At 50.4% G+C, this 18,751-nt stretch overlaps 1 protein-coding gene across 1 annotated transcript in view; it reads left to right on the top strand.

The window, feature by feature from the left end:
• The window catches only part of ITPKB (inositol-trisphosphate 3-kinase B), a 70,341-nt gene that overhangs the window by 35,888 nt on the left and 15,702 nt on the right, over positions 1-18,751 (top strand). The window contains exon 3 of the mRNA XM_075088725.1: positions 18,053-18,152. Within this exon, the coding sequence (XP_074944826.1) occupies positions 18,053-18,152 (100 nt within the window). The remainder of the gene's footprint in view (positions 1-18,052; positions 18,153-18,751) is intronic.

An 18,751-nucleotide genomic window follows, 5' to 3' on the forward strand; every position in this document is an offset into this window, starting at 1 on the left:
TCATACTTCCAGTTCAGGCTTTTTATTGCATTTCTTTCTGTCCCTCTTCCCCTTGTTCAGGTGTTAAAGGCTCCTGAGCACGGGATGCTTTGCTGGCATGGCTGCTCTCTCGCTGGGCTGAAAGGCACAAGTTGCCCCTACGGCTTTCATTTACGTGGATCGAAACTATTACAAGGTTAAGTTACAGCCAAACAATGCACCTTGGTGCTTTAAGAGTTGCAGACACGTAAAACAGCCCTGAAAGTGGTTCAAACTCTGCAAAGGGAAACTCATCCAGGCACAAATTTCTCCCATGCTTTCAAGGTGTGGGCTGCTCTCTTGTGCCCAGCTGCGGCAGCATGGTTGCCCCAGATCACAGCCTTCCTGTCATGGCCCAGGCGCAGCACAGGAGCGTGAAGGGCCCTGTGTGACCTGAACGGGATCTCTGGCATACAAAGGGCAGGCTTGTCTGAAGAGAGGGTTGTTTATTTTTCATATTTTCCAATGGGACTGGGAGGCTCGACAAGACCCATGACTGACTCACTAAATCCAGCTCTCAAGACCAGTCCCTTGGAGTAGATAACTTTTTACATTGTCCTCTTCCTCATCTAAGGAAGCAACAGTGCTGTGGAGCGAAGGAGTGTGCCCCACGTGTGCATTATCTGTGTCCGTGTCCACCCCCCACCCATCTAAAGCTTTCTGCTTGAAACCAAGAGCCCCCATGGTGAGCTCTGCTGCCAATCCCAAATCCCACTGCTGGCTGCTGTGCGGCTGAAACACAGCTGCAGCTTCCCTCTTGATTTTGTCCAGATCCTCGGTTCTGCGCGTACTCCTTCTCCTTTCCTTTGAAGCTGCTTGACTCACATTAACAATACTTTAAAGGGACTTTAAAAGAGCATCTTCCAAATGAGACTCTGTTAGCTGCTTGCCGTGGCTGTCATTTTTCCAGATGCTTTCAATGACACTTTTTTTAACTACATCTTTTCTACAGAAAACCAAAATCCCCCCTTCCACTCCCCAGTCTAGCCACTCTCTGGGATGTGCTAGTTGCTGACTTGTGAGTACTTTGTTGTTGTCTGGCACATCAGTGGGTGTCACAGGTAATCACCTCATAAACACATTTTTTTATTACCTCCAACACCCTGGCTATTAAAAATACCCTAATTCATTAGCAAGACACTGTTTCCGGCATATAAACTTTTCCATTCCAGAATGACTGAAGCTTACAGTTGTTTATAAGCTAAATAAAATAGGACACCTTCCATTTACTTGTGCCATGTTCCCCCACTACCACATGAGAGGGACAGACCTGTGCTGCTGTTTCCATAGGCATGTATCGGCCAAGATTAAATACTTTTATTTATGTATTTTTGGTTCTGCTGCTATGTCCATCATACCACTGCCTGGGCAACAACATTCACAGACTTAGGTGTCGTGAGACTTTTACTCTGCCCTCATGAGCTGGAGCTTCAGCTGAGGCTGGTGGCACTGCTGGGTGCTGAATGTCCCTGCCTTCTCGTCATGCAGGGGTGTGTGGCCTGCGGCAACAGACCAGACAGTCCCTTGCTAGGTGCACCACCTTTGCATAGGCAATTACTTTTGTGATTAGGAACAGAGAGGATTTAGCTGTAATATTTGCATAGCTCCTGTGCAGAGCTCTGCAAGTGCTGGCATGTGGTTGGTAGCTAAGCCTGGGGTGGCAATTGTGCTCTTGGCCTGGGACCTACCGGCAGCGGTTTTGCTCAGCCATCTCAGAGATGCTGGCTCAGGAGAAATGAATCCTTCTCCCTGGTGGTGGCCTGGGGACATGTCCCTAGTTAGCCACATGTCCTCACCGTGTAGTGCCAGTGTAGCCTTGGCAAGGAGGCGTGAGCCTCCTCCTCCACTGATGGTGCTGTTACTGGGACTCAGATGTCTTGTGGTGGTCATGGTCTGAAGAGCTTTGCCTGCTCTAAGAGGGAGCACATGAAGCCTTTTCAGTAATTCCCGTAGCTGTAGCATCAGCAACGCCCCTTTCTCATCAGTAGCTTCCCGACCTGCTTTTCATGCAGGGTCTTGGTGTTTGTGCAGGTGAAGGAACAGTGAATCCAAAATGGTCTTATGCAAAAAATGCAAATATTGGTTTTATTAGTAGCTTGCCATGAGACAGGGACAGTACATTTGCAAAGCAGTACAGCTTATTTTCTGCAAAACTCTCCTCATTCCTTGTAAGGCTGGAGAGCCTCTAACATTACACCTCAGAGAGACCCTGGCAGCTGTGTGTTATTGAATGTAGTTGTGACTTTATCTGCAGTAGAAAATTAGGTCTTATCCTCCGCGGGCCAAGCAGTGGCTCCAAACAGTGCTGGGCAGCCAGGCAGTGGGGCTTGGCAAAGTCACCAACAAGTAACTACCTCCAAGCTGAAGTATTGAAAGGTAACTTGTGATTTCTGGTTGATCTTGGTACTATTCAGTCTGAGACTGTGAAGGTCTCAGTGCATTTCTGTAGGGAGTGGACTTGTTTTTCAGATAGGAAACCTCTAAGGGAGATACGGGGAACTTCTAGAGATCATCACATAGGTGAAACTACCTTTCTGTAGCTTCCTTCCATTCCTAACCAACAACAGGAGCAACTTGAGAGCTCAGAAATGCCTGGGGTTTTTTCCTTTTCTTTTTTATCTTCACGAAGGGGAGGTTTCCTAAGCCGTGATTCAGTACCACTGAACTAATCCTTCAGTTCTACACCTGTCTGCCGGTCCCTGACTCCAAGGACTGGATTGCCACGCTGCGAGCCAGCACGCTGCTAAGTGGGGTGGCTTTGCGATAGCAGCTGCAGCTTCTCAGTACTTGCACAGTACCCCGAAGTGGTGGGGGAATTAACCCTCCAGGGCACGAGATCCCTGCATGGGAACGAAATGCTGAGATTTCTACTTCTGCCCACACCAGGGAGGCACAAATAGGATTGCGAACACAGCTCAGTAACTGAACTGAAGAGGAAACACTGACGCTAAAATGTTAATCCTGAATTGGCACAGTGAGATTACGTCATGGGGAGATGTGTAAAACAGTTAGCTGGACTTCTAGGGAGCATCCTCCATCCTCCAAAATGTTTGAGTTGCACTTGGAATGGGTATGCCCAAAAGCTGGCTTGATGACTCCTAGTTGCCCATCTCTGAGGCTCTGCAGAGGTTAGAAACTGCATAAATTACTGAGTCTGGTGGCTTTTTAATAGCTCACAAGTCTGGCCTGCAGCTTCGAGCTGCCATGGGAGGTAGATAAGTCATGACCAGAGGTGTCACATAGTGCTGGCTTTCTGCAGAAGCTGGGCAGGCCTCTGCCCTGAGCTGCTGCTTGAGGAACCATCCCCATGGTTGTCGGCACCCGGCAGTGGGAGAGGAGCCTCGGTGCTGGGGGTGGGTTAAAATCAGTCCGTGAACTAAGATGAACATCTCCTGGAGAGGCCTGATCCCTAAAGCCACCAAAGCATGGAGCTGGGAAAGACCTTATGGCAAGTGGCTGCTCTTGGATGGGGTCATGTTTCTGCTCAGGCTGTGGCTGGTTAGGCTCTGCTTGCTGCTCTCTGTCCGTGCTGCAAGGCAGAGGACTGCCCCAAGTATTCACAGGGCCAGCTAAGCCCTGTTCAACTGCACTGGGGGCGATGGCACAGCAGTGGAGTGGGCATCCCTGCGGGCGGGACCCCAGTAAAGGGACTGGCAGTGGTTCCCATGCTGGTCCATTCACACTGCTCTGGTCCCAGCACGCCCAGGTACTGCATGTAACACTTCGGAGTGAGGACTGTGCTAGCACATCCTCCCCCAGGAGTCACTGCTGTGCTCCCCAGGGAAAGCCACCAGGAATTTCTGGTTTTCCACCCACACCTCACTCTGCTTGGGACCTCAGCTTTCTATACCTGCACTCTGAGAAGCATAGTAGTAGGTGTGCCCTTTTTTTAAGACAGATCTTAAAACATATGCATGTTTATTCTGAAAAAGGCAGATTTCTGTTTCCATCGTGTGCTGCTTCAGTTAAAGGTAGTCTAAGTAGTGCTCAGCATGCCCTGCAGGATCGTGACATCTCTTGCTGATCTCTCGATAGCTCGCTCAAGAAAGCCACCTCCTGCTCTACAAGCTTCAGCACCGTGTAGTGGAAAAATATAGAAGTGGGGCCCGTGTGTGCGTCAGCGGGTGTCTTAGCAACCTACGCCTGCACTCGGCTCGGCGATAGGCGCACGGGACTGTCCGTCTCTGCGCAGGGATGAAATGTAGCATTAAGCATATACCCCCCCCCCACCCCTTATGAGGGAGAAGAAGGAAATACCAGGGTTTACTGGTGTTGCTGATGCTTGCCGGGTGCTAACAAAGCAGCAATTTATGAGTGTTGCAAAGAATTTCATCGGTCTTCCAGGCAGGACAGAGGCATCTGGCACTCGGCCACTGTGTTTATATCAGTACAGGAAAAATGCTGAATTTCTTCAAAGCTGCCACAACGTTTCCTATTTTTAGGTTAACAATGCATGTTTTGCTGTACGGCACCAAACGTCAACAAAGAATGAAGACCTATTTATGTTGCTTTGTAGTAAAGTTGAAGCAACAGGAAGCTATGAGCCATGATCTGGGTGCCCTCTGAGCCCTCCAAAAACCCCATCCTGGGTCAGTTGTAAAATGCACTGGGTTACTGCCACACCAGCTGGTTTGTGCTGTGATGGGGGAAGAAGATGGGTTTTGGGGATTGCCTTCTTATCCTCAGACCCTTTGAGATGCTGTGCGGAGGAGAGAAACCAAATGCCCAGCTCTTGACTGCACTTGTGTTCAGAGGTGTTTCGTTCTTGCTGTTGTTCGTGCTCTCCCTTTTGAGGCAGTGTCTCGGCACCAGTGTGCATCTCGGTGCAGGTGCCTGTGCTGGCGCCTGCAAGCCAGTTTTGCCAAAAGTTTCTAACCTTAAGGACTCCTTTAATGCAAGAGCTATGGCTGCTGGCTTACTAAAATCAGCCCCAAAGGAACTGCTGCTCTGACATTGGTAATTCTGTGTTTGAGAATGGAGAACATCTGAGCTGGACACGGTTTAGGTGGCAAGGTTCCCATTGCCTTGCTGCAGGAAAACACTTGGAGTGTGAGCGGTGTGTTATAATACTACAAAAGGTTTTACTGCAAGGGCAGGTACCAACTGCCTGTAGGGTCGCATGAAGTAGATCTCAGCTCCAGAGGCAGCAGAGAATGCGTTGCACCTTGGCTTGCTGAAGAGGCTCATCAAGCTGTCACTGAGCGAGAGCGAGAGGAAGCAGCAGCGCCTGCCCTCTCTCCTCCTGCACTCTGCAAACAACTCTCCTGGATGTCTGCAGTAGCCGGCTGAGCCGTGGGGTGAAGTCCTGGCCACTCACTGCTCACTCCCCCCAGCCTCCTCCACTAGCTGCTTATTTGGGAAGGAACCTCCTTTTTCTCCTTTTATTTTGATTTGGAAAAATAAAATTAGAAAAAGCCTGTCAGAGAGCAAGTGACTAAGTGCTTCATGTGCTGCTGAAGTAAATGAACAGCAAAACATCTGAGGGGAGAAGATGACTAAGTTTTTCTACCTCCTCTTCTGCTTCCCTCACCCTCTAAGCAGAGCTAAACATAGTTGCCTGCAGCAGGAGGACTTCAGCAACTGACTGCTGCTCACAGACGCAGCCTCAGAGACTGTGGGCTCGAGCCTTGCTGAAAACCCTGGTCAAGCAGAAAACCGGGCATCTTCCCTACATTAATTTCTCTTCTCCCTTGCTCTTCTCCCAAGACAAAATATATTTAGAAATGCTAAGGCACAAGGAGCTAAACTCTGGCTTTGCTACACCCATGTTTATAATGGGTTCATTATCTATCACTCCCACCAGTGCCCTCGCGATTATATGACTACATATAACTACCCTTCAACTTCTTGTCCTTTTTTGGACCAGAAAATGGCTCCAGCATCCTCTTCTAACTATAACAGTGCTGTTCTGAGAAAGCCTATCTGGATTTTAATACAAAACCCATGATCTCTACTACTTTAAAGGATGCTGCAGTCATTTGCAGATTTTCAGTTAAAAGCCGCTGCTTGCTACATCTGTACCTGGGGGCTGGTGCTGGAGTCCATACAATGTGTTGTGCTGCTCACCTTAAAAATATTTAGCTTAGAAACAATTTCACTTAAAAAAAAAAAAAAGAAGTAGAAGGAATTGGATATCTCTTTTTCTCTTTTTAAACGATGAACCTGAATTGCCTGGGTCACACTTGGGTGATGCTGTGTGTGTCCGGTGTGTTGCCAGCATTGCTGTGGTACTCAGACCCTCTCTTCCTGCACTAGGGAGAGGGATGCTGGGGTTTTGAGGGGGGACCCTCTCAGGTGAGTCCATTAGGGGGGTGCTCAGAGGTTCTGCCAATGCCCCGGCCGAGCAGATCCGCGCCCCAAAACCCAGGGATCTTCCCCCTTGTGCCTGTGCCAGCACCAGTCCCCTGGGGTTACCTGGGGTCCCAAGTGAGCTGACAGCGAGGCAGGGTGTTTTCCCCCAAGCATCCTCTCCCCGCTGCATGCCCAGGAATTCAACAGACAGCCGTTGCATAGGCAATTTTTCCATTATTAACGCTCAAAAGAAAGTTCCATTTTCCTGTTTCAGACAAGCATTTCCCCTTTGGGTTAGAGAAACCGCTTCCTCCCTGGCACCAAACATGCGCCAAAGCTGCAAATTCCTTTGTCAGCCTCTGCGTTCCTCTTTCCACCAAAAACCCAGCATCTCCCCAGCTGGCACTGCTGTGGCATCACACACACCAGCTCATGGGAGACTCCCCTGTTGATTGGGGTTGCATATATAGAAGCAGCACCTTTCTTCCTCAATTTCTTAGGAGTTGATAGCTAAAATCCTTGTCTTCTTCCCCCACCCAGCCCTGCGTGTCAGTGCATGGTTGGGTTGGAAAATCCAACCCTGCATGCCACACCAGGATGTAGGGTTGGGTAACCCTCTGCACCTCCAAGGATCCCGTCCCTTTGCCTGAGGGCTCAGGGGTGTGCCGGGGTGCAGCAGGGCTTGCCGGTTCTGCGCACAAGCTTCAAAGACAGAGGAAAAGAAGCAGCATAGGAAACCACCGTGGTGCATTGCTAAGAAGAAACTTCCTTGCCTGATGCCGTGACGGCTTCTTCCTCCACTGCCCCGCTGGCCTTTCAGTGGCACAGGGCTGCCCAGCTGGCACCGGCACACTCGTCGGATGCTCTCACACCAGGCAGGTGTGGCAGGACGTTGGCTTTGGTGGCGGAGGTATGTACCCAGCCTTGCAGAAGTCGAGCTGCGTTGCTAAAGCTGGCATTTTTCGATGACTCATAACTAAAATGGCTAAGGGGAGTGCGTAGGGCTTTAACTCTGAGAATGAAGCCAAGGATGAAATTACTGCTGGTGCAGTGCTGAGGTCTGCTCGCTGTCAGATCTTCTGCTGCAATGGGCCGAGGGGCAGCTGAAGTGTGCTGTTAACATGAATTCCTCCCTCTGTCCTGTTCTCCAAGGTCACTCGTACCCGCACAGTGCAGCAGCCATGCACAGCTGGTGCTCTCGCTCTGCTGAGCTTGTGCCACCCCCTGTCCTCACCATGCTGGGTGAGCCTGCTCCTGGGCGCGGCGGTGATGAGCACCCTGCCTGATCATGGGTGCAGCAGGGTCTGGATCTGCACGGACAGGGAACAGGGCCTGGCGCTGCTGTGTAGGGAACTGGGAATGATCATGTGAGATGCTCTGTGAAGGTATTTGAAACCCTGTAATTTTAGCTTGATGTTGCTGTGCTCCTGGGAGCCCCTGGCTCTGGCACAGCTTCTGGTCAATGTGTCCAGCGAGGAAGGAGTCCTTGTGAGCAGCTTCTCCTAAAGTGCAAGGCTTGCACTTCCCATACCCATCGGGGCAGTGCAGCCAGGAAACTGGTGAAGGAGAAAGCCCTTGTCTCCAGGGTGCCCATGAGGTGGGCTTGGAAGCCGTCCATGGCAGATGAACTTATATCTGTCACATTCTGGTGGAGAGAAGTCCTGTGTGTGCCCACTAGCCCTGGCACTAGGAGTAACAAATGCTGGGAGCTGTAAAAGCTGACCTGCACTGCCCTTGCCTACACATCACCTCGCAGCACAAGCAGGGACTGGTTTGCAGGTGATTGGTTCCTGTAACAAGTCTTTCTTTGCCTTCAGGTCTAGACCACTTTTTTTTAATAGCACTTGGGGTCAGTGCTGTTTTAAGACCAGAGCCTGTGTGATGCAGAGCCAAGCCTCCTGCTCAAGAGAAGCCCTTTGGCTGCTGTGCATAGTCACCTGAGGAGATGCTCTGGGCTGCTTTGGGCACTGCACGGTGCATACGCAACAGGTCTGCAGCTGCAGGGAGGATGCTGCATGGCACACGCCTGGGGCATCCTGACTGTTTGCAATGCCCCTCTCTGGGCAGTGAAGTTTCCCAAAGCCACCATCTTTCTCTTTCTAATATGCTCCTTCTCTAAGGATCTGAAACCAAGGAGTTTCAAACTGCATTTCCACTCCTGGAGGAGTTTCTCCTGGTTGCTGATTATATTTAGGAGCTGCGTAGGAAAAGTGGCTTGTCCCATGGCAGCATGTTGGGGGTGCCAGGGAGCTGCAGCTGAGGCAGGCTGGTGCTCCCAGAAGCTCCTGTGCAAAGAGAAACTCCTCCAGCCACTTAGCAAAAGATTTGCGGTCCCAGCTCCAAAGCAGGAGGGACAATAAAACTCTAAATAGTACTCTAAATCATCAAAGTGCTGTCCAAACACGAGGGACTCCAAACACAAATGAAAGTGCTGAACTGATTTAAAGGGGAATTAAAAGGTCACGCCTGTTGAACATTCAGCTTTAGGGTTTAGTCATGTTTATGAAACTTATAACTGCTCTTCTAAATCAGCTTTTTACACTTCATATACCCAGTAAATGTGGGTATGTTCAGGGCTTGTGACTAATTTTAAAAATTTTTTATTCTAAACAAATTACCGCAGCCATTGCCTGGCCCTTTTTTTCTTCCCTTCCATCGCTGCCTTCCCACTCCAGCTGAAGGCACTTAAAACACATCCGAACATTTCACTTGCTCATGGAAGAGAGATGCATTTCTCACTCACATATTCCACAAAGTGAAGTTCAGTTATGGTCGAATAGCATAAGAGCAGCGAACTAGCTCCATGAGCGGGCAGAGTGAGGGAACAGCAATGGAAATGTTTTCTGCGTCCAAGACCAGCGCAAGCTGCTGGGGGTTTCAGCAACAGGAAAGCGCAAGTCTAAAAGCCAGGCCTTTCTCATTCAGCTTCTCCTGTAGATTGCTTCACTAACACTGCATGACTTGGTTTTGCAGAGCCTCGCTTGTGCATCGTCAATGCTTATCGGCATGCATTGTGACATTATGCTCCTGGGGTGTTATATTTACAGCATCCATAACAATGCCCTCCATGCTAATGCCAGAGGAGATACTTCAGATGGCTACAACAGCACTGGAAGTTAGTGGCTGTGCTGTCTGGCCCATGTCCACCCTGCCTGGGAGCACACCAGGCTGAACCGATGAGTGATGTAGCATCACACCATAGTGTGTGCCTGATGTGGGCACTAAGCAGGGAGGAAATCCATCTACAACCCCCTTCTTTGGGGGTATGAGCTCTGGTCATTGCAGCTCACGTCATGGCCCATGTCAGAGAGCAGACCAGTCTAGTCCCAAGCCCTTCTGGGTCATGTCCAGAAGCAGACAGGAAGAAATCAAGACTCAAAAGTATTAGCAGCCACTTTACTTCTGTGTTTGGTGTCGCTGACCCAAAATACCTCTAAGCAGACTGTAAATGTAGTGTCCTGGTTTAAATCCCTAAAAAATCCCCTTCAAATTGTAGGAAAGGGTGTTTGGCAGCCCATGTCCCATGAGTAACTCTACCTACCAGTCTAAATAAGCCAGATTGGAAATAACTGGGACTTTACTCTCTCCTGCTGATCTGAGCACCTGTGTTGCTTCCCAACATGCCCTGTACCAGGGACCCCCTTTCCCAAAGGGCTCAGGGGTTCAGGACATCTCTTGGGAGGACCCAGCAAAGCCTACAGCTCCCATCCCACCTCCCTGTCATGTAAGAGCACAGCTCAGCACCTTGCGTTAAGACTGTTTCTTGCAGGAGGTCTGTACACTACTAAACTGCTGCCCACTGGGACACCCTGTTGTGACTTTTAGGAGCTGAATTTCTTCTATATCCTAAACTGCAGCTCTGGCTTTAAGGCTGCTGAGCTGGACTCCAAATCAAGCAACCAGAGACTGTTGCAGTTGTATGGTGTCGAGAGGGGCACGTCTTCCGGTCTTGGAGGGCATGTGGTAGCTAGCAGGATTCTGGGATTTACAGTGACAGGGTTGAGAAGGTTGCAGGGGTCCTCCCACACCAGCAGCATGAGAGGAAGAAGTGCCAGAGCCAGCACAGGCTCAGGAGCGCACATCCCCAACTTGTGCTGTGCTGCTAGAGGAGCCGATGAGCAGAAATGACATTCTGAACCAGAAAGACAGCGGTGAATACTCTAGAACTGGGAAAGGGATCAAAAGCAGTCTCCAGATGGAAACGGAGCAGTTTCCATCAAAGCTGATGACAAATTCCCTGATACAGGGTCAGATCTTTGGACAGCACATCACGTTTCTCAGCTGGACGCCTGATCTGACTGCCTACAGCTCTGTGCACCAGCGTGTTGCACAGATGGGCTGCAGCACTCCAGGACTCTTCTCACAAATCAAGTCACCAAGGCCCACTTTTAGCTACCAGCAAGTATTTTTATAATCTGCTGGCTTTTAAAAGCTAGCTGCTTGCTGAGGAAGAAGGGCTGTATGGCTTAAGTAGCCGTCCACCAAAAGCGATGAGCTGTTTCTGAATTATTCACTTACCTTCTCCAAGCTGAAAATTGCTTAACAAACCTTATTTGCGTGTACCTGATCAGTAACAAATACATTTCCAGAGATCTGGATCAGTTCCCGCTCAGGAAAGTAGGCTGGACCAGCTTTACGGGAAAGTGAGTTATGGCTGATCTCCATTAGGAGGTTTTCAGCTTTACTGAAGTAAGGGCTCTCCACCAGGAAGAAATGCCTCATGGAGTCAACCATAGCTTTGAGGGTCAGTTACTCTGAGCTCCAGTACAGGCTTTGCCTTTGCTCTCACTTACGCTTTTTCGGCTTCTTTCCTTCTTTGCCAAACTGGACAGAAAGGTCTAACACTGCCTCTCCCCTCTGTAGCGATTAACCCTAGGCATGGCGCTGACGTGGATCTCACGCTGCTGCTGCACTCTGCTTGTGCTTTGTGGGTGAGGAGGTTGCAAATGTCCTTATATGCAATGGGTGACTTCTGTGCAGCTGGCTCCCACAGCCACTGCGTTTCCTTCCATTGTGATAGGGGAGGTCAAACCGAATGACTGCTGCTCACCCATCTGCCTTTGCTGCTTCTAATTCTCCTCACCTCCATCACAAGCAGGAAGAGGGAGCCTGCAACAAGCTCCTGTTTTTTTCCAATACACTGGAGTATTTTTTCAATGATCCGAGCAGATGTTCCTGGCTTTCAGGCTTTTTTATGGAGGCTCCTGTATCGCACATGCCGATCTCTTGCAGATGGCAGGGAAAGCAGTAGCTTTATCTGTATGACCCTCTACCCCAGATTTGGGGTCTTGGTGGGAGCGCTCCCTGGTCCCACTGGAGAAAAGGGCATTCCTCACAAAGCTAGATGGGAGTGGCTTCTCTCCTGCGAGAGGCGAAGTCCTTGCTGGCTAAAATGAGACTATTCTGAAAAACAAAACATCTGAAGTAAAATAAATAAAGCATGTATTAGGATTTTTTCTCTCTCTAAATGAGGTGGAGACCTTGGAAAGTAGCAGAAGTTTCTATGCCCCAGCCACCAGAATAATTTATTTAATGGAGTTTTGGGGTTTGGGCTAGAATTGCTAGGCACTCAGAAGTACCTTTCAGCCATCAAACTGTATTTCCTTTAATTAACTTGGGTTAAATCTGTTGTCTGGCCTTGCTTTATCTCTGTTCAACAACTACCACAGGAGCCTGACTGGCACTGCCTCTGCCAGGTTTTGGGGAGCTGCTGAAATTTTTATTAAATGCCTTGTGTGACTAAACCAAGAAATGCCTACTGATCCAAAGCCCTCCCATTGCAGCTGCTTCTCTGGCCAAAACAAGGCTATTTCACCATTGTGCAGTACAGAAGCAAATGCGTCGGCGAGGATGAAGGGAGTTTGCACAGGAGGAAAACAGTGTAAAATATGGGCTGTCACTTGCTGCCAGCATCAGGGTCAGTGGTCACAGCCTGGTGCACACGGCAGCAGTTACTGGGTTCTTTCTGTTGCTGCCTGGACAGGGGGAGAGGTTTGAGGGGCTGAGAGATGGCAAAGCTGAGCAGAGCGTAACCCCAGCTCTGCATCACATTAGTGATCGCACTCTGGAGCATGTCATGGGAGGCTTTTCAGCCAGGAGCCTGCATTGTGGTTGCCCACATACCAGGACGCGCCGGGAGGTGGCATCCTGCGGTACCTGCCAGCTCTGCCCTGCTGCCTTCCGTGCCCAGCGCCCAGCACAATGAACAAAGCTGGCCTCCTCGCCATGGCTGGAGTGACAAGGTTTTTCCCAGTCAAGGGAAACAATCATCACTAAGGAAACCTTAAGTACTTTTTAAAGACCAAAAGAAAACACATTCATTCTTTTAAACATGGAAAACTAAATGGCCTGTTTTTCCTTGGCTGCATGTGCATGGCTGCGGAGCAGGCTGACACAGAGTGAACTCTGTGGGGAAACACTCCCCCCACTTAGTTATTAAAGAAGAGGGCTCTCTGGCACAAAGTCTGCCCTTCTCAGCTGCTCGCCATGTTGTTTTTCAAACCAGCAAGGCTCCAGACACGAGGAGTGATGCACTGATCCTCCTCCTTGTGAGTGAAACATCTTGGAGTCCTTCCAAGCTGTGCTGAAAGCCCCTTCCCGCAGGGGCGCCCGGCACCGCAGCATGTCGGCTGCACTTCTCCTTTTGGAAGAGCTGGAAGTGAAAGCGAAGAACAGAGAGGGCCCGCTGGGCCTCCCACCCACACTAGTCCCATGAGAGGGTGTTTGGGGAGTCATCCTGTCACCTGAGGAGTGAGCGAGGGTGCTGGGCGTGGGGCAAGGCCTACGCGATGCCTCTCCTGAGCTGCTGCGCTTGGCGAGGGGTGGGCAGCCAAGGATGAGCCGGTGGGAATGCCTGGCCACCCAGATGTTTCAGTTCTGCAGAGAACACCAAGGGCAGTTGGATATTAGCGTGTCACAGGAGCGAGGCTTTTTCCAAAGTGAAGGGAAAGCCAGGGTGTCATTCACACCAGCCCCTGGGCTGCAGCAACTCCACTGAAGGCAGGGAAAGTGGTGGGTGTTGGTGACACCTCTGTCTCCTCGCAGTTTTTCTCCATCTCTTCTGATCCTAGGCTATTTTGGGATCTTCCTGGGAGAAAGGGGCTGAAGTTCTATCCAGAAGTGGGAAAAGTCCTTAAATTAACAGTGCTCCCAGTCTTCCCCATCCCCTGCCCCAGCTGCGTAATCTTGCCTCTAATGGTGCATGCTCTAGTTAATAAAAAGTACTGAAATACAGGTCCAGCTCCTGCTATTTCCAGGAACGTTTCGTCCCGTAAAACCATAGGAAACCATAATTTCAGCAAATTAAATCAGTAACTGCCTATCTCTCTGGCTCAATGCATGGAAAGGGAAGAGCACCCGGCTGGCTCTGTGCATGGGGAGTAACACCAGTCAAAATTCCACCAGCGTCTGTGCTGGGAAAGGGAGGCAACAGGCAGTCCCAGAAAGGCACGTCTCCTTCAGGCAGACATTAAAGGAATGCCATATGCTATAGGGAAAATGTACAGCAAGTACTGAGCTCATCAGTCACTTTTTGTTTAATCTAATTAAACACAGTATATCCTCTGACCTTCTGGGTTGGCACTAAATTCTCCTATGTTGTTCTTTCCATATGAAGCTCTGTTGACAGATGGGGAAAGCCTAGAGTTTGCTTTAAGCTTCAGATAAGTAAAGTTAAACATGCAGCAGATAAAATTGTTTTCCCAGCACTCCTCTCCCACTGACCAATTGTGGGTGCTCACTGGGAGGGCTTAACTCCTTTGGCCCGTATCCCACCCCCAGCTCGGGGCACCACGTTCTGCAGCGAGTGAAAGCAAGCTAGCAAGCAGGTGTAAGAGGGCAGAGTGCTCAGAAACCCTTTAAAGTTCATTTTTAGAGTAGGTTCTGACAGTTGCTCAGCTTCATTTCCATGTGGCAGACGATTAGGGAAAACGTTGCTGCTCCTCACTAAATATATTTCCAGAGTCACTAAATAATTTTCTACCTAACAGCTAATCAGTTGGCATTTGCTGATGCTGAAACAGGTTTTAAATAAAAAGTGTCGAATTGCATCAGACACCTCGTGCATATTCCCTGCTTATACAGGCTACGTGCCATTGCTGTGTATGCAAGAGTGCAGTCGGTCATCACGGCTTCGTGAGTTTTCTGGAAGGGAAAGCAACCACAGAGCTGGATTTGGGGAGAGCAGGGTGCCAGGGTGCCACAAGCAGGCACAGGCTTTGATCATGCAGAAGAGTTGGAAGCGTGCTCAGCTTTTGGCGTGATGACCTGCATGCTCACTTCCTTGCAGGCAAACAAGAAGAGCACGTATCTGCCCTTCACCAGCATCACTTGGTAACACCGCCTGCAAAGCTATTTTTTCCAGTATGGTGAAAAATCCTTTAGTCTGAGTCAGGGAAGTTATGGTAGGTAACACCTCCGTGTACATACAGCTGTGCCTGTGCTCCTCGACCTATACAAATTACTCCTTGAAATATAAACCGAAAGTTACAGATGAGGCTGGAGGGGATGCCCTTACAGTTCCCAACAGGCCAGGTTAAAGATTTCTTTAGTGTAAATAGCTTTAATACTCTCTTTGTATATTAATAATGCAGGGCGGGGTGGGAAGCAGCAGCCCGCCGAGCGCAGGGGGGCTCTTTCCTGCACGTGGCCACCAAGTCAAACTGGAGTGGTGTGAACCTCGTGGCAGTGATTTTCCGTGGCCAGCTGCAGGAGCCTGACGCAGGGGCTGGCACGACCAGGATCCCAAGCTGTTGACTTTGAGATATTCACCTCTGACTGAACCCACGGTTGGCGTTTGAATAAATGCAGACCCTCTTACTGCAAGTTCTCAGCCACCCTCAGTGGCTGTGAAGGACCCCGCTGCTGGTTCACAGCCATGTAACATCTCTCTTGAAGCTGTAGGGAAAGTACGAAGGGTTAGAGCAACTCCTGCCCTGGGGACAATTTATCTTCAGACAAAGGAGGTGGCAGGATTCCTTGGAGTATTGGCCACTCTTGTTCCCCCATTGTCCAGCCTCCATCTCTCCTCTGCAGCGGGTTGGCAGCCCTGGAGAGCGGACAGATGAAGTCATGCAGCTGCTGGTTTACTAGGGGAGCTGCCCCTTGCAAAATTCACCACCTTTCGAGCGCCCCCATGACAGAGCGACCAGACATTTTGTATAGATACATACACCCCAAAAAAAAACTGGTCCCAGCAGGCATGGGAGAGCTTCCTTTTGACGCAGCAAACTTTCCCTCATAACACTGGGAGGTGGCTCAGCATAACACAAAAATCCAACGGCTCCTGAAGGAATTGCAGAGGGCACAGTCCCTCCCCTCTCCTGCAAGTGCCCATGTGGCTGTTCCCGTGAAGCTGGGGGGGGACAGGCTGCATGAAGCAGAATTGCTGATGACCCCTGTGGCGGTGACCACTTGCCTCACAGCCTATTTCCAGCGGGTCAGGTACCACTTGAGATGGATGAAGCAGCCTCAAGTCTCTCCATAAAACATGTCCTTAAACATGTCTTTAAAACTTGAGCTGGAAATGCCTGGCCAAAGGTGTGTCTGAAACCAGGTGGTGTCTGGTTGAAAACGTTTCCCTCCAGTGTAAAGGGATGGGGATGTGCTGCCTGTTCCTTGTGCAAGTGTGCTCAGTGTCTGGCATTGTTCAGCTCAGCAGAAAGGTTGTTGTGGTGTTCTGTTTCTCTGGGGAACTCGGGGCGGTTACCCTGCGCTGGGAGCAGTGCCTGAGCAAAGCGCATGGCTCCTGGGAAAGCCCGGGTCGGGGGAGCCTGGGGTGGCTTGCCCTGCTCCGGGTGCCACTTGCCTTCATTCTGCCTGTGCTTTGAAGTTCTTCAAGATTTTAGCTATAACGCTCTAACCACCAAAAAAAGCAAAATATTGGCTTGGGAAGGTGCGTTGCCTTGGTGTGTTTCCTGGGACTGAGTGGCTTACGATGCTGTGCAGTGGGGGGAGGACTCCTTCTCCTTTTTTTAGAGGAGGTGGATCACACTCATCTGGAGCCCAAATTCCCTTGGAGACTTCTTCTTCCCCCTTTTTTTAATGGCATCAGCCAGGATTTGATGTTACTATTTTAGAAACAAAAGGAGGGGACACCCCCACCCCCCTTCCCTCCTGGTCTCTGCCAAAAGGAGAACAAAGAACAGCTAAAGCACACAAGTTCTGGCACTCTGTTTGGAAACAAAAACATTCATCCTCATGTCAGGTAGGGAACTGCCCGACCCCCTTGCCAAAGCAAGCAAGCCGGGTGGCAGAGCAAACCCATGGCGCAGAGGAGCCTGGGTGAAGGGGATGCCCGGTGTCACCCTGTGCTTGGGCAGCTGCTTGCCAAACTCTTGCGCTGCTGTACCAATGCCAGGGCACGCCGGGACACTCCCGGCCACGGGCAGTCATCCAGGGAAGGGCCACCCCGCTCCTCCCAGGCTGGGAGATGGGGAAGGACCTTTCTTCTTCCCCTCTCCTACGCCCGGTCCCCACAGTGCGGGCAGTCCCTGCATCTCTGCGTGATGCATCCCCACTCCCCAGCAGGATGGTGCACGACGCAGTGTAACCCGATGTAATTTCCACGCTTTAGACACTAACATCTTTGTCTGGCTTCTTCCTCGCCATTTGAACATGTCAGCAGTTCCCAGCACGGATTCCTGTGCCGTGAGTTCACCCCCAACAAGCATCCAAACTGCAAGTCGGGGCTGCTGGCTCTTCCCTGCCTGTCTGCAAAGTGTTACTGGAACAAGGGCCGGTTCTCCAAACACGAGGAAGAGATCACTTGGGCTTTCTGGAAGGCTCCCTCCCAGGCCTTCAGAGCGGAGCAAATGAGGATAATTTATCTGCAGGCTTCCGGCTGAACCTAGTAGCCTGGAGCAGCCAGGACTACACCGCCTGTTTGTCCTACCTCCTGCAAGAAGGCATTTTTCCATTGTCGCCGTTGTATATTGTTTGCCTGATTTGTTTGCTCCGTCGCCTTCTGGGGCCAAGATAAGAGGTCATCCCCCTGCCTTTTACTGGTGGCATGTTCCCCAGAACAATCCAGGGAAAAACTTTTTCAGGAAAGAGACTTTGAAGGAGGCTTTTGTATGTCCGATGCAGCCCTCATTACAGTCATGTAAATAATTTTGTGCAATCTATCTGGCAAGAAACACAACATGTCAGAAGGGAATTGTTCTCTAAAATGTAGTTTCAGATGGGCCAAAGCAGGCGGATCAGCCACGCACGGGTTGCCAGCTTAATGGACAAAGCAGCTGCCTTTCAGCGGGGAACAAAAGCCAGGCGGTGAGCCTATGCGTGCTTGTGCGAGTGTCTCTTGTTCCCTGCAGGGGCTGGAGTTGAGTTTTGTGGCTAGGTAGAAATCCTGGGCTCCCTTCTCTGCTCCATCTGCCGTCATCTAATGTGGTACCCAAGGATGGGTTAATGTCCCTGCTGCTTCTGCAGAGGGATGTGGGGAGCGGAGGCAAGGTAATGCGGATGTCTGGGCCCTCTGCAGCAGAAGCAGCCAACTGGAACAACACTGTAACGCCATCCACTTTACTAAAGTTACTCGTGATTTCTGAATGTAGAGTCAAGGACCAGCGGCTCCGGCTTGGCACAGGGCAATGGGAAAAGAGCAGATTCTCTGTTTGCTTCCATCCTGCACTGGCTCCGGTGCTTCCTCCCCTGTCCAAAAGAGCTGCGTGCTGCCTGAAGTGACTTTACAGACAGTAAAAGCTTGAAACATTGCATTTACCTTCATGACTTTTTTTTCCCTTAGAGCAAATCATGGAGGAAGATCAAGAATATGGTGCACTGGTCCCCGTTTGTGATGTCTTTCAAGAAGAAGTACCCTTGGATCCAGTTAGCGGGGCACGCAGGTATGGAGCATGGGGAGAGGCAGAGCGGTGGAAGGGCTCTTTGTTGTCTCAGGTTAATGGGCCAGAATTGCTTCTGACTGCTGCACGATTGTCACAGATTTCACCTTCCATTTTCTCTAGCCCAGGAGAGTGACTTACCTAAATGCTAGGGAGGGTGACATGAAGGTCCAGTGCTCTGTGCTTTCAGTCTCCCAGGGCCAGCAGGTATTACTGCTGCTTTTTTCTCAACCAGCAGAAAGCTGAGTCCTTTGGGCGAGGTGCAAGCCCTCTTGCTGATCCACAGCAAAGCAGGTGATGCTGCCCAGCACAAAGATGCCCCACACATGAGCCTAGAGACAAAGGTGTGAACTTACCAGAGGCTGTGAAGCAAACGTGTTGGGTGCTGCAGGGCAGTTCTCTGCCCTGTTTAAGGTGAGACCTGCTGGTCATAAACCTCTGACGCTACATGTGAATCCGGCAGCCCGAGCTCGTAAGTCCCAGCCTGCAGGGATTCTTTTGGGCGCAGCTGTAAACGGAGATGCTTCCAAGGTGTTGGGCTGCCCTTCTTGTTTTGGGAAGGAAGAGCGTCATTCCCCATCCAAAGTAAGTGCCACGTTGTC

The sequence above is a fragment of the Phalacrocorax aristotelis genome, chromosome 3, assembly GCF_949628215.1.
Source record: "Phalacrocorax aristotelis chromosome 3, bGulAri2.1, whole genome shotgun sequence".
Taxonomy (NCBI): domain Eukaryota; kingdom Metazoa; phylum Chordata; class Aves; order Suliformes; family Phalacrocoracidae; genus Phalacrocorax; species Phalacrocorax aristotelis.